At 42.6% G+C, this 20,196-nt stretch overlaps 1 protein-coding gene across 1 annotated transcript in view; it reads left to right on the forward strand.

Moving 5' to 3' along the window:
- The window catches only part of ctnna2 (catenin (cadherin-associated protein), alpha 2), a 1,873,786-nt gene that overhangs the window by 311,384 nt on the left and 1,542,206 nt on the right, over window positions 1-20,196 (forward strand). Inside the window, exon 7 of the mRNA XM_085975533.1 lies at window positions 3,598-3,801. Within this exon, the coding sequence (XP_085831659.1) occupies window positions 3,598-3,801 (204 nt within the window). The remainder of the gene's footprint in view (window positions 1-3,597; window positions 3,802-20,196) is intronic.

The following is a 20,196-nucleotide window of genomic DNA, read 5'->3' on the forward strand; positions in this document are numbered from 1 at the left end:
ACAAAAAAAAAATCATTGAGATCCCAGTGGTAATTTAAAAAGTTCAAGTCATATTGACTAAGAGAACAACCTGATTTCCCCAAAACTCTGGTAATGATGCAGAGTAAAAAGTTGGCATTCCTAAATGAGCTAGAGAACGATAACTTGCATCTCTGTAGAAGTTATTACAAATATAGAGCTGTGTCGGAGCATTTCACAGGACAATGGATAGCAAGAGCTTAGTGAGCAGGAGGGAGGTGCTTAGGATTGGCGGGAGCTGTAGTTGATGATCTTTTTGTTGCTGACATTAATGTGAAGGAAAATTTGGCTCATTCAGGTTTTAATGTCAGGTAGACATACGTGGCAACAGCCATGAAGTCAATGGACAACGAAGATATCTGTACACTTATTGTTTCATAGTTCTTTGTGGTGGTTTATTGTTTCAAATTGCTAGGAGGAAGAAGTCCGCAAACAGGTATTTTGTAAAAAGATGCGTTGTCTGTTCTTTTTCAGTAACATTGTGAATTAGAATAATGTTCCATCAAAGAGAATCCTGCAGTGAATGTCAGTTACCTGGTTGTGCCTAAAGATCACGTTAAAGCACAAATCATAGTAATAAAGGCTGACAGAGACACCAATAATAAGCAAAGTCTTCCTTCTTAACTGGATTACATTAAGCATAAACTACAGCAACAAAATCTTCTTTTACAATGAAATTATGTGACAATTCAATGAAATATATTTCTTCTCATTCTACAAGAACAATGTAAAGAAGATATAAGTGTAAAATTAATGAGCCTTGATGATCTTTTCCCTACATACATTGACGGATAGGAATTAGCTCCATTTTGACCAAGGAAACAACGTTAACCAGGATGAAACTGCAGTAAATGCAAATTAGGAATCTAAAAATAAGGATTTGACTATTGTACCTGCAGATATAAGGTTTAAGGATAGTCTTTACATGAGTTCTATTTAATTTGTTTTAAATTACTTTCATCAGTCATGCTTTCTGTATAAATTACCATAATGCTTTTTGAAACTGACTAAGAGCCATTTAAAAAAAAGTGTTAGCACCACAGTATGTTTTCTTTCAATGTAATACTTTCTATGTTTTATGACTTAGTGATGTTAATTATTGTCAGTCTGCCAGCTTGGCTCAGTTGGTAGTCCACTCACCCTGGGTTCAAGTTGCACTCGAGGACTTAAGCACACAATTTAGGCTGATTACCCCAGTGCAGTGCTGAGGAAGTGCTGCATTGTAAGAGATATCATCCTCAGATTAGACATTAAATTGAGGTCCTCTCTGCTTATTTCAGTGGTTAATGAGTGTGCTAAAAATTCCATTGCACAATTAAAAGAGCAAGAAGTTTTCGGTATCTTGGCCAATATTCCTCCCTAAGTAATACCACAAAACACATTAGCTTGTCATGCAACTCATGTATATTTTAGATCTAGCTGTGCACAAAATGGTTACTGTGTTTGCCTACATAACAGTTCCTGCACTTCAAAGTAATTCATTGCACATGAAGCCCTTTGTCTGAAGTAACACGATTCAAGTATTCTCACAGCTCCACGACACTATCGGCATTCCCAATCTTCCTCCGGGATAACCGTAAGTTTGCAACAACTACTCACCATTTTCAAATTCCCTGGCTTCAGTTTCCCCCTGTCTATGCTTAAGTAAATGATTCATGAATCATTTATTTGAGTACTTGTCTTTCTCAGATCGATTCTATAGGCTATCTCCACCATTCACCTCTGCCACAAGACTAGTTTTCCATCCTCTAGGACTTCCTGCTCCCTCTGAATTCCTTTTATAAAGTGGTTTTCCTGCCAACATTACGTATTTTTAAGCTTTCCTGACTTTTTAGCAGTTTGCCATCTGTTTCTGCATTGACTCTGCCGGCTGTTCAGCCAATTCCCCATACAACTGCAGATGTACACTTCTACCAGTAGTTGGACCTTCATAAACTCAGGAAGCTGCAGGTCCATGCCTAAAACTATAGCATCACTAATGCACTGAGGGAAATTCACTTTGTCCTGACTTTTATGGGCACTATCTAAAAAATGATGTCTTCACCAGTGTTTGGGGGCACTTCTGCCCCTCTAAGGTCCCTCACCATTCCACTACAGTACTGTTGCAATAATCCTCTTTGCAGTGGATAGCTCTTCCTTGGCAGTAGGAATCCCTCTGGGAGCCTGCCATGCATCATAGATAACCCCGACCCAAGGAAATGGTTCAGGGTTGCGGCGGATTCGGAAGGGCCGGCGGAAGTCCCGCCCAGCTGGATTTCTACCTGAAGAGGAGAATCTCTGCCTATGTCTCCCATCCACAGCTCCAAAAACTACTTTTGGAACATACTCTAACCATAGGGTGTTTCATCCTCTTCCTCCATGTAATGTACATCTTTAAATCTTTTTTCCCACTACCTAAGATGTGTACAAACTTTATGTGCATTATTGAATGAATTTTGGATATTGGTATTAGTTAATTTTTAGAAATGCTTCAGTGTGGGCCCATGAAATAAAAGATGATTTTTTTTTTTCAATTGTGACAACTTACTTTTCTGTTCTTTGGCCACGTTAAGGTTACGCAGAAATCATCTATCGTCTTCAGAGCAGGAAAGTTAAATCTACATTGGATTGCAGCAATAGCCATTTTAAACTGAAAGGCGTTTTAATATGCAGTGCTGCCATAAACCAAATAATAATACTTTAGAACAAAAAACAAAATACAGCAGATGCTGCAAATCTGAAATAAAACAATAAATGCTGGAAAAACTCAGCAGGTCAGACAGCATCTGTGGAGGCCCTGGAGAAGAAGTACATGGTGTCTGCTGGTACACTTGAGGCCTTCCGCAACCGGTGGACACCACAGGGACTAGAGTACATAGTCAACATGAGTAATAGTATTATTTAAGTTATAAGATTCCTTTGCTTTATGATTTAGTTTTATATTATTTGTGCCCTTCTAAAAAGGGGACACTTTTTTTCGTTTGATGACAGTGGAGCAACCCAGTGACTCCTTATAGTTTTAATTTAGAAAAGGCATCTGTAGAGAGGGGAAGGTATGGTTAACGTTTCGAACATCAACCTGAAACATTATCCTTACCTTTTTTGCTCCAGGTGCTACCTGACCTACTGAGTGTTTCCAGCATTTTATGCTTTCGTGCCACTTTAGAATTGTGGTAATGGTTGGCATTTGTCCCCATAGAACAACCAGTGTTATGGTAAAACAAAAATAATTTGATCTTTTCTAAACTGAAGTCCTAAAATGCCTCATAAAATTAAAACCGGAGTAAAGTGACACTTGGCAATGGAGATTCATCCTTAACTATGGTTCAAAGTCACTCTCCATTGCTTTGGGCTAGTATTGTATGCTGTTCTTAAACCATCTGTTCTCTTACTCTATGCCAAAAACAGAATAACATTTTTTTGTGAAACTGGTTCTATGGAAGTCCCATTGCTATAATAACCATATAGTGAAGAGATGAAATGTAAATGTCGAACATGCTGGAGGAAAGGAATGACCTCAAATTACAAGTTGAGTTAGGGACAGTAATAATTTTCCACATAATAATTTGTTTGCCTTTTCTCCCACACTTTACCTTTCAGAACAAGATCATTTTGGATCCTATGCACTTCAGCGAACAGAGATACAGGCCATCTCTGGAGGAGAGGCTGGAGAGTATTATCAGTGGGGCTGCACTGATGGCAGACTCTTCGTGCACACGTGATGACCGGCGGGAAAGAATTGTGGCTGAGTGTAATGCTGTGCGACAGGCCCTTCAGGATCTTCTCACTGAATACATGAATAATGTAAGTTATAGGAAACCAATTTGCTGTGGGGCCTATGATCCTTCATGTCTGTATTCCATACAAATCCTCATTCAGAGCAAACTTCCATGTAGAATTGCATGAGTTGGTTTTCAAGGCTTTGACATTATTAACACTAATTTGTGACAAAAATGAATTATACAACTAGAAAATTTCTCCCAGAGGCTCCAAAAGATGTGGTTAAAGGAGTCGTGCAATAATTAGTTATTAAGGATGTGGTTTTTGGAAAATAAGGAATTAATAGTTCCAGATGTGGTAGATTGAAAGTGACAAATTTAATTAAATTGATCACAGCTGCAGGCAGCTATTTTTCATAAATTTCTTTGCGTTTTCATTATACAGAATTTGTCTAGTGTATTTTTAATTCTTTAATATCAGAAAAATTAATAATTTCTGATCCACACAGCTATAAGAAACAGCTCAGGAAATGTAGCTTTATTTGGTAATTTCTACTGAGAGTTTACAACTACAATGTAATATTTGTTTTGATATTGTGATGGTATGCTTAAAGGAAAACTCCAACTGGTCTCATAATGACCCCTGAAAAGGTATGCTCCCTGATTTCATTTCTTTAATATCTGATCACTTGCTTTTGCCTACTTTATTGATTTTTTTAAATTTCTTGACTGGAGACCTATAGAAGTAATCTTGTACGAATGATTGGTACCTTGTAACAATGAATTCTTCTTTGGTTCATGAATGCATAACTTCAAATTATATTTTGCAACGTGCATGTCTGTTGAGTTCTATTATGCATTATTATTTTAAGTTGTAACATTTGTGCGGAACAGTGGAAGATCTTCAAAGTTCAGTAAGAATGGCGTATCCACACAGGATGTGATGCAGTGACTTTACCAGTTTCCTTCAATGTTCTTGGACTAAATAAATAACTCAAGTTAACTGTACTTCATTACTGAGTCATGGAAATAAAAATAAAAATTGCAGTATATTCCCAGCCATGTTGGAAAATACACTATCATGAAACTCTACGATATTTCAAATTCTCCATTCCTACTTCTACAGATGCTTCTTTCTCTAGTTATCTTTTGGTAGATCTATCATCGTTTTTAATTAATCAGGTGACCTAGCAGTGTGATCTTCAATTATCTACCTTTCTTAGCTGGCTGACTAATTTAACACAGACTAGATATACTTCCTTGGTCTTGCAGTCAGGGTCATTGCATTTTAAATCCTTGCCATGTTTTATCTGCTGTACAAGTTGCGAAGTCCCAGTTGGAGTGTTGAAGTGACTGTTTTCTGATTGATTTACACAAATATCAATAAAATTGATTTTCCACCCAAATATCCAGTTATGGAACAGCTGTAGTAAAGGAGTAATATAGCTCATTAATTCAGCTAAATTACAAATCATGCAGAAATTCCTAAATGTACTAAGCCTGTGTTGAAACAATTGGTGTTTAACCAATTAAATGGCTCTCGAATTCAGAATGCAGCTCCGACAGTGATTAAACTAGATAAAAAAAATAAGGTTTCTTGTAAGCAGGACTCTTAATGAACACTAATGGAGCCTTTTAGTGATGACTAGAGTACATAAACTATTGACCTGAGGTGGGATAGTTTTCATCAGATTCTGCATTAACATATGAAAATCATATCCGCTGAGAGATTTTTGTTTGCTAATCTTTGATAGTGCCTTATATAGTGCACTTTTCCCCCCCCCCCTCCTCCTCCTCTCATAAAGACAGCTTTTTTCTCCCTCCCTGGTGCAGAATACTGAGGTCAATTGTACAACCTTTTTTGACACCCTGTGTGACATCAGCTTACTCAGCACAGACCAGCAGTAGAACTTGGGACCTTCTGGAATGGCTCAGTTGCATGTCAGTTTCACCAAGTGTCCCCTTGCAAACTTTAACTAACACTCAGGGCTCGAATGTATCAATGGGGACGTGATGGAGGCGGGACTCCCACTTTTTGGGTTGTAGTCCCGCATCCATCGACTTGTGGCCAACTCATGCTATTTTCCCTTTATTGACTTTGTTAAGCCCGCACAGCGGGCTCAGCAGGCCAATTAAGGGACACCTGGTTACTGGTGACGTCAGCTATTGACATTTCATTTGTCAAGAGCTTTTGACAGATGAAAAATCAGCGTTTGACAGCTCTGTGAAGCTGTCAAACACTGACAATCTGTCTTCTAACTTGAGTCCTTCTACTTAGACTCAGTTAGAGAGCTCTCCTGACCAGAAAGCAGAATGCTGCAGCTTTTGACAGTTCAGCGGCCATTCTGCTTTCTGTGCCGGTGAACTGAGGGACTCCCGAGAACTGAAGGAAGGAAGCCTGCAGGAGAAAGTAAAGGTAAGTAAAACTTATTAAAACACTTTACATTTACCTCACACACTTACCTCTGCACACATGCACCCATCACTCACCTGCACAACGGACATCTCGACCCCTCCAACCCATGCAGACAGATGGTCCGCCTCACTAACTTGGCGTGGTTCGGAGCCGTCGGGAAGCCCACACTTCAGGGCTAAAAATAGGGATTAGGCAAAAAACTGCCTGTTAACTATCAGGCAGTTAATTGGCACTAATCCCCTTCCCGCCTCGGTGAGGTGATCCCAGCACAGGTTGGGTCCCAGCCTCCTGGGACATTGGCACGGAGGTGGGTTGGGGGCGGGATGGGTTCCTGCCCCCCACTCCGATTCTGCAGTTTTCCCACCACTCCCGCCTCCACAGGCCTGGCAAAATCGATCCCTCAGTTTTCCTTTTCCATTTCCATATGTGCAAACATAAAATTTCACACCAGAGTTCTGACAAAGTAGTTTCCATATCTATGGATAATAAGCAATGTTCAGCTAATGCCATGAACATACCAATATCACTTTGGTTCAACTGAAACAAAATTCTGTTTTTGTGTTTTGTGGGATATATGCTTTTGTGGAATTTGAGGTTCTCAGCAGTGTCATGCCATATGGTGGCAATTTACTGCTGTTGAAACTTGATATTCCTAACGCAAATTAATACATGTTGTAGTATGATTCTTGTTATATCCGTGTATCTTAATGTTGTGTCCTTCAATAATCAGACAACAGACTGCAGGGAACGATCAACAGGTGTTTACTGAATGAGGGTTCAAACTGCAACTGACGGTACAGATCACTACTCAGGGTTTATATACAGGTGTGGTCACTGCCGGTACTACAGGATACAGGAGCTGTAAAAAGTAGTTCTCCCCCTTAAAGGTACATACATTACAATTCCTCCCCTTTTAGATTAACAGTACCATAACACTCATTTAACAATTAAATATCAAACTAATTACAATTAACACTTTTAACATGCAACATTAACTGAAAATAGTCTATTTATAAATTCAGTCTTTGGGGAGGCTTCCTGATTCTTTCTGGGTAACGCCTTTCCCGAGTGTCACGCTCTTCGTGCGGAGGCGATTCTAACACCCTGTCGTCAGTTGATTCATCAGCTTCCAATGCTATTGTTTCTGAGGTAGATGCGACCTGTACGTCGGGTTCCTCACCAGGTACGTATGGCCAAGACATGGGGTTGACTCGTTCCTGTGACTCTAGGATCTGGTCAGCATGGCGTCTCACAATGTTCTCCCCAACATCCACTGTGTATATTAGTGGCCCCTGCCGTGTGCATATCGTTCCTGGTTGCCATTTCTCTGTTCGGCAGTCGCGGGCCAAGACTGGTTGCCCTACATTGAAGCTCCTTGTCGGCTTCTCATTGATGTGCTGGAATTGCTTACTCTCAACATCTCTTCGTACATTTGGTCTGAGCAAATCCAGACGAGATCTCAACCTTCGGTTAAAGAACATCATGGCCGGGGCCTGGTTGGTGACTGCATGTGTCGCATTTCTGTAGGCTAACAGGAAATTGTCCACCTTATGCTGCAGTGGAATGTCGTCATCGCACATGGCCTTTACTGCTTTTTAAAAGGTTTTTACGAACCTCTCAGCCAATCCATTTGTGGCTGGATGATACGGGGCGGATGTGTAATGCCTTACCCCATTCCTTTTCATAAATCTTCAAAACTCTTCGGACACAAACTGTGGTCTGTTATCAGAGCAAATCTGCTCTGGCAAGCCGTTCCTGGCAAAAATGGTCAGTAGGACTGCAATAGTTTTCTCCGTGGTGGTGGAGGACATTTTGATCACCTCAGGCCATTTCGAGTGCGCATCCACGGCTATTAAAAACATTGAGTCCATGAATGGACCAGCAAAATCAATATGCACCCGTTGCCATGGAGATGAGGGCCACTCCCCATGGGTGTAGAGGGGCATGTGGTGGTGCATTTTGGACCTTCTGGCATCCTGAGCAGCTCTTTGTCAGGTCCTCGATTTGCTGATCGAGCCCCGGGCACCACACATAAGCCCTAGCAAGGCTTTTCATTTTCACCCCTCCCAGATGACCATCGTGAAGCTCACTGAGCACTCTCTCCCTTAACTTGGGTGGAATTACCACTCGGGATCCACACATCAAGGTCCCCTGGCATACTGACAGCTGTTCTCTTCTAGATGAGAATGCTGGCAACAGTGAGTCGCCATGGGCTGGCCATCCCTTCACCGTCAAATCATATACCTGAGACAGTGTCGGGTCATTTCGGGTCTCCTTCTCTGTACCAGCGTTAGTTACTGGCAAGCATTCAATTATAGTCGAATGAAATATTTCGACAGCATCCACTGCTGGTGCTTCCTCCGCAGTAGGCAGTGGCAGGCGTGATAGCCCATCAGCGTTTCCATGCTGTTTCGTGCCCTTATACTCGATTTCATATTGGTGCGCCCCGAGAAAAAGGGACCATCTTTGTAGCCGTTGTGCAGTCATCACCGGAACGCCCTTCTTCAGATTTAAGATGGAGACAAGTGGTTGGTGGTCAGTCAGCAAGGTGAACTTCTGCCCGTGCAGATAGTGATTGAACTTTTGCACTCCCCACACTAGGCTGAGGGCCTCCCTGTCAATCTGGGCGTAGTTACGCTCGGCTGAGGTTAGTGACCGAGACGCAAAGGCTACTGGCCTCTCCAAGCCGTCCGGGAATTTGTGCGACAGCACCACTCCAATACCATAGGGTGATGCATCACACGCCAACCGAATTGGTAGCGCTGGGTTGAAATGAGCCAACACCTCTTTCGATGTGATCAATGCTTTGCTCTTCTGGAAAGCTCGTTTACATTCGTCCCTCCACTTCCATGGTACCCCCGTTTGCAGTAGGGTGTTCAGTGGGTGTAGTACTGTAGACAAATTTGGCAAGAACTTATGGTAGTAGTTCACCAGCCCGAGGAACGACCTCAGTTGTGACACATTTTCCGGTGCTGGAGCCTTGACTACTGCCTCAATCTTTTCAGGCGACTTATGTAACCCCTCTTTATCAATAACGTGGCCACAATACGAGATCTGCTTCTGGAAAAACTCGCATTTGTGGCGATTAGCTCGGAGCCCATATTCCTTCAATCTAGTGAGCACCTGCTCCAGGTTGGCGAGGTGATCACTGTCATTTTCGCCCGTGACCAGGATGTCGTCCAAATAACACTGGGTCCCTGGAATCCCTTGCAGGACTTGTTCCATTGCCCTTTGCCAAGTAGCTGGAGCTGATGCTACCCCGAACACCAGCCGGTTGTATTGGTAGAGACCTTTATGAGTGTTGATCGTGAGGTACTGTTTCGAGGCTTCTTCTACCTCCATTTGCAGGTACGCCTGGGCCAGATCAATCTTAGTGAAGCGTTTCCCTCCAGATAGCGAGGCGAAAATATCTTCAATCTGCGGAAGCGGATATTGTACCGAGTGAAGGATTGGGTTCACTGTCACCTTAAAGTTCCCACAGATGTGAACCTTCTTTGGTTCCCCAGGTGTATTACTCAACGACCTCTTCATTACAGGAACGGTGGGTGTAGCCCACTCGCTCCAGTCCACTTTGGACAGTACTCCTGAACGTTCCAAACCTTCCAGTTCTGCTTCGACGGCTGGGCGGATCGCATAAGGTACTGGTCTGGCCTTAAAAAAAACTTTGGGCTTGCATTTTCCTCTATTTTGATCGTCGCTATTATGCCTTTTAGTGTTCCGAGTCCCTGCTGGAACACTTCTTGTGCGTCAGTTAGCATTTTTGACAGTCGTCCAGGTGTGACATCATCATCCTTTTTGGCATCTACAGTCAGTGCTTGTATGGAATGCCAATCTAGCTGTATCTTCCGGATCCATTCACGTCTTAGTAGTGGTGGTCCTCCATCTGGCAATACATATAGGTCCATTTTTGGTGTTTCCTTGCCGTTATATATAACATTCACCCTTATTTTTCCTTTGGGGTAGATTTTTTGCCCCGTGTACGTCTTCAAGACAATCTTTGTATCTCTCAAGGGTATATGTGAGAATAGCCGCTTGTAGTCCCTTCAGTTTATGACTGTTACGGCTGATCCTGTGTCCAATTCCATTTTCACTTGGACTCCTGCTATCTTGAGCGTGACCCAGATCGTTTGGTGATCCTCCGTTTTGATCACATGATGTAGTTTCAGACAACTCAACTCCTTGCTTCCGGAGTCTGTATCACTCTTCTGTTCGTCTGAACTACTCTCCGTCACCTTATGTACCTTCTTGTACTTCTCCTGTGGAGATTTCTTGCTGCTGGTTTTCTTTCCCGACCTGCAGACTCTTGCTATGTGTCCTACTTTTCCACACTGTCTGCACACTTTGTCCTTGAACCAGCAATCATTATGGTCGTGTGTTGTTCTGCTGCAGCGATAGCACTTCACTGTTCCGTATGACATTTCATTTGTGCCATATTCTTGCAGTCTTCATTGTATCTCTGCAGCGCTCCGTGCTGCTGCTTCGTGTGATACTGCATTGCTGAAAGCCTTGTCCAGCGCAAGATCCCTTTCTGATAGAAGCCGTTTCTGGGTTCCTTCACTTTGAAGCCCACACACAAACTTGTCCCTTAAAGTATCTGCTAGTCCCGTTCCAAACTGGCAGTGTTTCGATAGCTTGCGCAGGCAGTTCCGTTAAATACTCAGCATTACTTTCATCTTTATGCTGGTTCCTTTTGTGAAACTTAAATCTTTCTGCTATCAGCAGCAGTGTGGGGTTTAAGTGGTCCTGTAGGATTGACACTATGTTTTCAAAATCCTTTTCTACTGGCTTCTCTGGGGTTACTAGGTTTCGTAGTAAGCCATACGTTTTTGCACCCATTGAATTCAACAATACCAGCGCTTTCTTGTCATCTGGCACTTCATTCGCCTTGCAGTATACTTCTATGCGTTCGACATATGTCGTCCAATCTTCGACTTCATTGTCGAACGCTGTGATACTGCCACTCTTCAGCATTTTTGGGTGTGGTTAGACTGGCTTCAAATGGCGTCTCCCGCGCTTTCCTTTCTTTCCCGCTGCGGCTTAAAATGGCGTCTCCCGCGCTGCTGCCAATGCTGCCCTCGGTCCTCGTGGGAAATGGCGACGCCCTGTGGGTTTTGTGCGCTGCTCCTGCTCTGCTGCCAATGCCGCTCTCTGCGGTCCTCGTTGCAATGGCAGCGCCTCGCGTTTTCCTGCGCGCCCCTCTCCCCCGTTGACGCTGCTCGGCCCTTGAACACCGGCTGCGCTCTGCTCTCTCTCGTCTCTCTCCCCGTTGACGCCGCTCGGTCCTAAACACCGGCTGCGCTCTGCCCTCTCTCTCTCTCTCTCTCCCCCGTCGATGCTGCTCGGCCTTTTTCTGTATCGCTCGGTCGGCTCTAGCCGCCGCTGTCCGGGAAGGGTCTGCGCAGTACCTGTTGCCAGCCCGTTTCGCTGGACCACCGTGACTGGAAAGCCAAGCCTGGCTCTTGACAGCCTTCCCTGCGATGCTCAAATCTCCGCTGGGTGACTGGGCGGTTGCCCGTGGTCGACGCCCGTGCTTCTGGACTCGACCTCCTTCCACTGTTCTCCAGGAGCGAATCCCTGGGAGGTGATGCAGAGTTGCAGGTAGGTTCTAATCTGCGTCGTCGCCAATGTTATATCCGTGTATCTTAATGTTGTGTCCTTCAATAATCAGACAACAGACTGCAGGGAACGATCAACAGGTGTTTACTGAATGAGGGTTCAAACTGCAACTGACTTTACAGATCACTACTCAGGGTTTATATACAGGTGTGGTCACTGCCGGTACTACAGGATACAGGAGCTGTAAAAAGTAGTTCTCCCCCTTAAAGGTACATACATTACAATTCTTTCGTTAATTTTTTTTACGTTTTATACTTGAAGTATGCATAAACTTGGCTTTTATTCCCTTGAGTTTAGAAGGTTGAGGGGTGATCTAATCGAGGTGTTTAAAATGATAGAGATTCAATAGGGTTGGTACAGAGAAACTATTTTCAAGACTAAGATCAATAGATTTTTGTTAGGCAAGGGTACCGAGTAAATGGAGTTGAAGTACAGATCAGCCATGATCTGATTAAATGGCAGAACAGGCCAGAAGGGTTGAATGGTGCAAGGGGGAGGGATTCAAATTTCTGGGACATTTGAACCGGTTCTGGGGGAGGTGGGACCAGTACAAAATGGACGGTTTGCACCTGGGCAGGCCGGGACCGATGTCCTCGGGGGAGTGTTTGATCGTGCTCTGGGGGAGGGTTTAAACTAAAATGGCAAGGGGTTGGGAACCTGAGTGGGGAGACAGAGGAAAGGGAAACCAGGATAAAAGCAAAAGACAGGAAGGAGAAAAACAAAAGTGGCAGTCAGAGAAATCAAGGGTTAAAATCAAACATGGCCATAGTAAATAATAATTCTAAAAGATCTAAGAGCGTTAAAAAAACCCAAGCCTGAAGGCTTTGTGTCTTAATGCGAGGAGCATTCGTAATAAGGTGGATGAATTAGCTGCGCAAATAGAGGTAAACAAATATGATATGATTGAGATTACAGAAACATGGCTCCAGGGTGGCCAAGGCTGGGAACTCAACATCCAGGGGTATTCAGTGTTCAGGAAAGATAGGCGAAAAGGAGGTGGGGTAGCATTGCTGGTTAAAGAGGGGATGAACACAATTGTAAGGAAGGATATTAGCTCTGATGATGTGGAATCTGTATGGGTAGAATTGAGAAATACCAAGGGGCAGAAAATGTTAATGCGGAGGTCGGGGATGGCATTAAAAGGGAAATTAGAGAAGCGTGCAATAAGGGCACAGCAGTTATCATGGGTGACTTTAATCTACATATAGATTGGGCTAGCCAACTTATTAACAATACTGTGGAGGAGGAATTCCTGGAGTGTATACGGGATGGTTTCCTGGACCAATATGTCGAGGAACCAACTAGAGATCAGGCCATCTTAGACTGGGTATTATGTAATGAGAGAGGATTAATCAGCAATCTTGTTGTGCGAGGCCCCTTGGGGCGGAGTGATCATAATATGATGGAATTCTTCATTAAGATGGAGAGTCAGGTATTTGACTCAGAGACTAGGGTCCTGAATTTAAATAAAGGAAACTACTATGGTATGAGGCGCGAGTTGGCTTGGATGGATTGGGGAACGTTACTTAAAGAGTTGACGGTGGTTGGTAACGGCAAACATTTAAAGATCGCATGGATGAACTACAGAATTTGTTCATCCCAGTTTGGAATAAAAATAAAACAAAAAAGGTAAATCAACCGTGGCTAACAAGGGAAATTAGGGATAGCATAAGATCCAAGGAGAGGACATATAAATTGGCCAGCAAAAGCAGTAAACCTGAAGATTGGGAGCAGTTTAGGATTCAACAAAGGAGGACAAAGGGATTAATTAAGAGGGGGAAAATAGAGTATGAGAGTAAGCTTACAGGGAACATAAAAACTGACTGTAAAAGCTTTTATAGGTATGTGAAGAGAAAAAGATTGGTGAAGTCAAGAGTAGGTCCCTTGACGTCAGAATCAGGGGAATATATAATGGGGAACAAAGAAGTGGCTGACCAATTAAATACATACTTTGGTTCAGTCTTCACAAAGGAGGACACAAATAACCTCCCAGAGATGTCGGGGAACATAGGGTCTAATGAAAGGGAGGAACTGATAGAAATCAGTATTTGTAGGGAAATTGTTAGAGAATCTGACTGGATTGAAGGCTGATAAATCCCCAGGGCCTGATAATCTACATCCTAGGGTACTTAAGGAAGTGGCCCTAGAAATAGTAGATGCATTGCTGGTCATCTTCCAAAATTCGATAGACTCTGGAACAGTACCCATGGATTGGCAGGTAGCTAATGTTACCCCACTGTTCAAAAAAGGTGGTAGAGAGAAAATGGGGAATTAGAGACCGGTAAGCCTGACATCGGCAGTGGGGAAAATGCTAGAGTCCATTATAAAAGATGTAATAGCAGAGCACTTGGAAAACAGTGACCGGATCGGACAAAGTCAACATGGACTTACAAAAGGTAAATCGTGCTTGACTAATCTACTGGAATTTTTTGAGGATGTAACTGGTAAAATAGATAAGGGAGAACCAGTGGATGTGGTGTATTTGGACTTTCAAAAAGCTTTTGACAAGGTCCCGCATAAGAGATTAGTAAAGGCACATGGGATTGGGGGCAAGGTATTGACTTGGATAGAGAACTGGTTGGCAGACAGAAAGCAAAGAGTTGGAATAAACTGCTCTTTTTCCCGAGTGGCAGGCAGTGACTAGTGGGGTACCGCAGGGATCAGTCCTTGGACCCCAGCTATTCACAATATATGTTAATGATCTGGACGAGGGAACTGGATGTAATATCTCCAAGTTTGCAGACGACACAAAGCTGGGTGGGCGTGTGTGCTGTGAGGAGGATGCCGAGAAACTCCAGTGTGATTTGGACAGGTTGGGTGATTGGGCAGAAGCATGGCAGATGCAATATAACGTGGATAAATTTAAAAAAAAAAAAAAAAAAAATATTCATTGATGGGATGTGGGCGTCGCTGGCTAGGCCTGCATTGAGTGCCCATCCCTAATTGCCCTTGAGAAGATGGTGGTGAGCCACCGCCTTGAACCGCTGCAGTCCATATGGTGTAGGTACACCCACAATGCTGTTAGGAAGGGAGTTCCAGGATTTTGGCCCAGCAACAGTGAAGGAACGGCGATACAGGTCCAAGTCAGGATGGTGTGTGACTTGGAGGGGAACTTGTAGGTGGTGATGTTCCCATGCGTCTGCTGCCCTTGTCCTTCTAAGTGGTAGAGGTCGCGGGTTTCGAAGGTGCTATTGAAGGAGCTTTGGCGAGTTGCTGCAGTGCATCTTGTAGATGGTACACACTGCAGCCACAGTGCGCCGGTGGTGGAGGGAGTGAATGTTGAAGGTGGTGGATGGAGTGCCAATCAAGCGGGCTGCTTTATCCTGAATCCTAAATGCGAGGTTATCCACTTTGGTGTCAAAAACAGGAAGGCAGATTATTATCTGAATGGCAATAGATTGGGAGAAGGGGAAGTGCAACGAGACCTGGGTGTCCTTGTGCACCAGTCGCTGAAGGTAAGCATGCAGGCGGCTAAGAAGGCAAATGGTATGTTGGCCTTCATAGCGAGAGGGTTTGGGTACAGGAACAAGGATGTCTTGCTGCAGTTGTACAGGGCCTTGGTGAGACCACACCTTGAGTATTGTGTGCAGTTTTGGTCGCCTTATCTGAGGAAGGATATTCTTGCCATGGAAGGAGTTCAGAGAAGATTCACCAGACTGATACCTGGGATGGCAGGAATGACGTATAAGGAGAGATTGGGTCGATTGGGCTTGTACTCGCTGGAGTTTAGAAGAATGAGAGGGGATCTCATTGAAACTTATAAAATACTGGCAGGACTGGACAGACTAGATGCAGGGAGGATGTTCCCGATGGTCGGGGAGTCCAGAACCAGGGGTCACAGTCTAAGGATAAGGGGTAGGCCTTTTAGGACAGAAATGAGGAGGAATTTCTTCACCCAGAGAGTGGTGAACCTGTGGAATTCTCTACCACAGAAGGCAGTAGAGGCTTATTCAAGAAGGAGTTAGATATGTTTCTTAAGGCTAAAGGGATCAAGGGATATGGGGAGAAAGCAGGGACAGGGTACTGAATTTGGATGATCAGCCATGATCTCATTGAATGGCGGAGCAGGCTCGTGGGGCCGAATGGCCAACTCCTGCTCTTATCTTCTATGTTTCTATGGTCTACTCCTGTTCCTATTTAAGAAAGGAGGCATAGAAAAAAACGGGGAACTATAGGCCAGTTAGCCTGACCTCAGTAGTAGGCCAAATGCTAGAATCTATTATTTGGGACGTGGTAGCAGGGCACTTAGAAAATCATAATATGATTAGGCAGAGTCAACATGGTTTTATGAAAGGGAAATCGTGTTTGACAAAGCTTCGTTTTTTGATTAATGGACAGAAAACAGAGAGTAGGAACAAATGAGACTTTTTCAGGTTGGCAGGCAGTAACTAGTGGTGTACTGCAAGGATCATTGCTTGGGCCTCAGTTATTTATAATCTATATTAATGATTTTAGATGAAGGGACTGAGTGTAACTTATCCAAGTTAGGTGGGAAAGTAAGTTGTGAGGAGGATGCAAAGAGGCTGCAGGGAGATGTAGACAGGTTGACTGAGTGGGCAACATAAGAACATAAGAAATAGGAGCAGGAGTAGGCCAATCGGCCCCTCGAGCCTGCTCCGCCATTCAATAAGATCATGGCTGATCTGATCCTAACCGCAAGAACATGGCAAATGGAATACAATGTGGGGAAGTGTGAAGTTATCCATTTGGTAGGAAAAACAAAAAAGCAGAATATTTTTTGAATGGTGAGAGACTGGGAAATGTTTGCATTCAGAGGGACCTGGGTGTCCTTGTAAATGAATCACAGAAAGTTAACATGTGGGTACAGCAAGCAATTAGGAAAGCAAATGGTATGTTAGTTTTTGTTATAAAGGGATTGGAGTATCACAATTATACATGGCATTGGTGAGGCCGCACCTAGAGTACTGTGTACAGTTCTGGTCTGCTTTCCTAAGGAAAGACATACTTGCCTTAGAGGGAGTACAACAAAGGTTCACTAGACTGGTTCCTGGGATGAGGGGATGAGGCGATTGCCCTATGAGGAGAGATTGTGCAGACTACGCCTATATTCCTTAGAGTTTAGAAGAATGAGAAGTGATCTAATGAAACATATAAAATTCTTAAGGGGCTTGACCGGGTTAATGCTGAGAAAATGTTTCCCCTGGTTGGGGAATCTGGAACACGGGGTCACAGTCTCAGAATAAAGGATCGGCCATTTAAGACTGAGATGAGGAGATATTTCTTCACTCAAAGGGCTGTGAATCTTTGGAGTTCTCTACCCCAGAGAGCTGTGGATGCTCAGTCATTGAGTATATTCAAGACCGAGGTCAATACATTTTTGGAAACGAAGGGAATTAAGGGATATGGGGATAGTGCTGGAAGGTGGAGTTCAAGTAGAAGATCAGCCATGATTTTATTGAATGGCGGAGCAGGCTTGAAGGGCCAAATGGCCTACTCCAGCTCCGATTACTTATGTTCTTATGTTCTGTGTTCCTATGTATCTTATTGCATACATAGTATTAACAGCACAGAAACAGGACATTAGGTGCAACATGTCTATGCCGGTATTTATGCTCCACAGGAGCTGCCAACCACTTTACTTCATTTCACCCTAGCAACATATTTAGCTATATAAAGACCATGTTTGTGATCTATATTTTAAGTAATACACCAAAAAGCTGGTAATAATTAAAATCATTGGCCCAGAGTTTTCTGGGAAAATAACGGCAAGCTTAATGCGCACTCTGTTATTAGTTTGTAAATCGTCCAGCAATTAGTGGCAAGGAAGAGCTACCCTGTGAGTTGTGTACAAAAAAATGTACAGAAGAATCCTACTACAACATGTATTAATTTGCTGGACGATTCTCATTGCTCTGCTGTTAGCCTTGTGAAAATGCCAGCTCGACCTTAACCTCAGCGTGCGTTTCAAGAAATTGCTGCATTTCTACAGAAAATACAAATTAAGCTCGCTGTAGAAGGCTAGGGCTGGTACGTGACAGTGTAAGGACCCTTTTTGAGTTCTGTGTTCCTGATTGCCACCTAAATAACTCCGGCCCAGAAAGGGAACAATTGAAACTGTGGAATATCATTCCTGCAGGAAGTAATACACAAACAAAATGTTGCGGATGCTAGAAATTTGAAAGAAAACCAGAAAATGCTGGAAATACTCAGCAGGTCAGGCAGCATCTGTGGAGAGAGAAACAGAGTTAGCCTGAAACAGCATTTTCTGTTTTCTGGCAGGTAGTAAATTGTTCTTGGAGGCTTTTAAAATTTAAAAAGTAATTTTTTTTCTTACTTTTCCTTTTTCTCTCAATCCAATCTTTTTCTCCCCTCTCTTTATTTCTCTTTCTGTATCTAATTTCACTCCAATTCACCCTATTTCCTTTTCCATCATCCTCTGTTTCTTTCTCTATCCTTAAATCTCATTGGTTAAGGAGATACACTGTTGATCCCATTGCCCATTAAGGTCCCAAATGCCCCGTTATCAGCTCGCACTTCCAGCAAGTTAAGGCGCAAAAAAAATTTGAGCTAAAGGATGCAGGAAGGTGCAAAGATGACCTGCTCCATCAAGATTCGACCCAATATTTTAAACTAACTTATAGATTTTGTGCGACTTTTTTGGCACCACAGAATAAATTGTAGTAGAAGCTGTGAAGAGGAACTGGCCGGCATAACAAAAATGATTGAGGAGATAAAATTATCAAAATGAGCATTGCAGTCTGTGGTCAATTCCATCAGTAATGTGCAAATAACAGTTACATAGCAAAAGGACCAAAGAGGAACGTACAGCAAAATAAAGTAATAGCACAAAAAGAGGACAAGCATGAAAAAGTAGAGGGAATGTGAGGAATATTTTTTTTTTTAAAGTAGGAAAATCACAAAAGTGGTGAATATCAAAATCAGTCACAGGAATGGTAGGCTTGATTTATCATATCTGATCACCATGAACTCAGTGTTTTGGAACAGAGGTGTTGCAGACATATAGTACACTTAGTACCCAAAAAAGATCTCAACAGGACCCCTCTTCCAAATCCAGCAGTTAACATGATTAACACCATGATTAATGTTTAAGATCATTTTCTTAAACATTTTAAAATGGATGGACAGAACAGAACAATGTTTATGATGATTACAGTTGTAATGACATTTTAAAATGAATCTTGATTAGATGTCGGTCTAGGTTTTATGACAGTGTTAACACCAGCGTAAACTTCGAGTTAAGATAACATCAATCAGAAAATCCAGGCTCTTTAAATACACATTCAGTATAACTTCAGTTTTAATTTACTGCCATGCCACTTTGTAACTTTTAAAAAACACTGTAGCCCTTTGTGTACAAGCATAGCTATTGTCCAACTGTTATGGTTTTGAGGCCTTTCAGAGTATCACCAAAAATCTAGTCTGTTGTGCCAAATAACCCACAAAATTTTAGTTATTTTTAAATATCATCTAACAAGCTCTCCATAGAAGTAAACTGACAACTAGAAAGATTGAGGGAGGGGATAATCTACCTTTTTGTTGCAAGGTAAAATGAGGATAAACAACTCGTTAATATTAAGTTTGGGGCTGTGAGTTGAAGGAAACTTTAGTAATGAATCTACAGAATTCTGAAACCTGGGTTTAAATATAATGGAATAGACTAGAGTGAACAAATACATTTTCTCATTTTGGACTTTCTTATGCTCTAACCACAGTAACTTTGCAGGGCTGTGGGGACACAGCAGGGGAGTGGGACTAGTTGGATAGCTTACCAAAGAGTTGGCATAAGCACAATGGGCTGAATCGCCCCCTTCTGTACTGTATGATTCTATGCATTGTTAATTATCATATTTATTTTTATTATTCATTCTCTGGGTGAGAGCGTCACTGGCAAGATCAGCATTTATTGCCCATCCCTGAGAATGTGATGGACTTCCTTTTTGCTACAACTGAGTGACTTGTAGGCCACTTCAGGGAGCAGTTAAGAGTCAACCATGTTAATATGGGACGAGAGTCACATATAGGCCGGATGGCAGGTTTCCTTCCCTAAAGGACATTAGTGAACCAATTTGGTTTTTACGACAATCTGACGGCTTCATAGTCAATTTTACTGATGACAGCTGTTTTAATTCCAGATTTTTAAAACTGAATTCAAATTCTCAAACTGCTATGGTGGGATTTGAACTTTAAATCAATAGTCAAAGCCTCTGGATTACTAGTCCAGTAACATAACCACTACATTGTGTGTTTCAGTATGAAATTAGGAGAAGCTAGAGCACAAAATCAGGACAGTTGATGTATTTTAGAAAAGAGCTAAAGTTCTCGAGATCAAACTTGTTCTCAAGAAGATTTACTTTCATGAATTCACCTTGGCATTTTTAACAATTGGTTCAGAATTTGCAATGTGATGAATTTGTTAGAAATTTAATTTTAAGTAAAGTAACCTTTTTAAAAAAGCAATATAATTAT

The sequence above is a fragment of the Somniosus microcephalus genome, chromosome 2 (genome assembly GCF_052327205.1).
Source record: "Somniosus microcephalus isolate GS21.2 chromosome 2, FLI_Smic_1.0, whole genome shotgun sequence".
Lineage (NCBI taxonomy): Eukaryota > Metazoa > Chordata > Chondrichthyes > Squaliformes > Somniosidae > Somniosus > Somniosus microcephalus.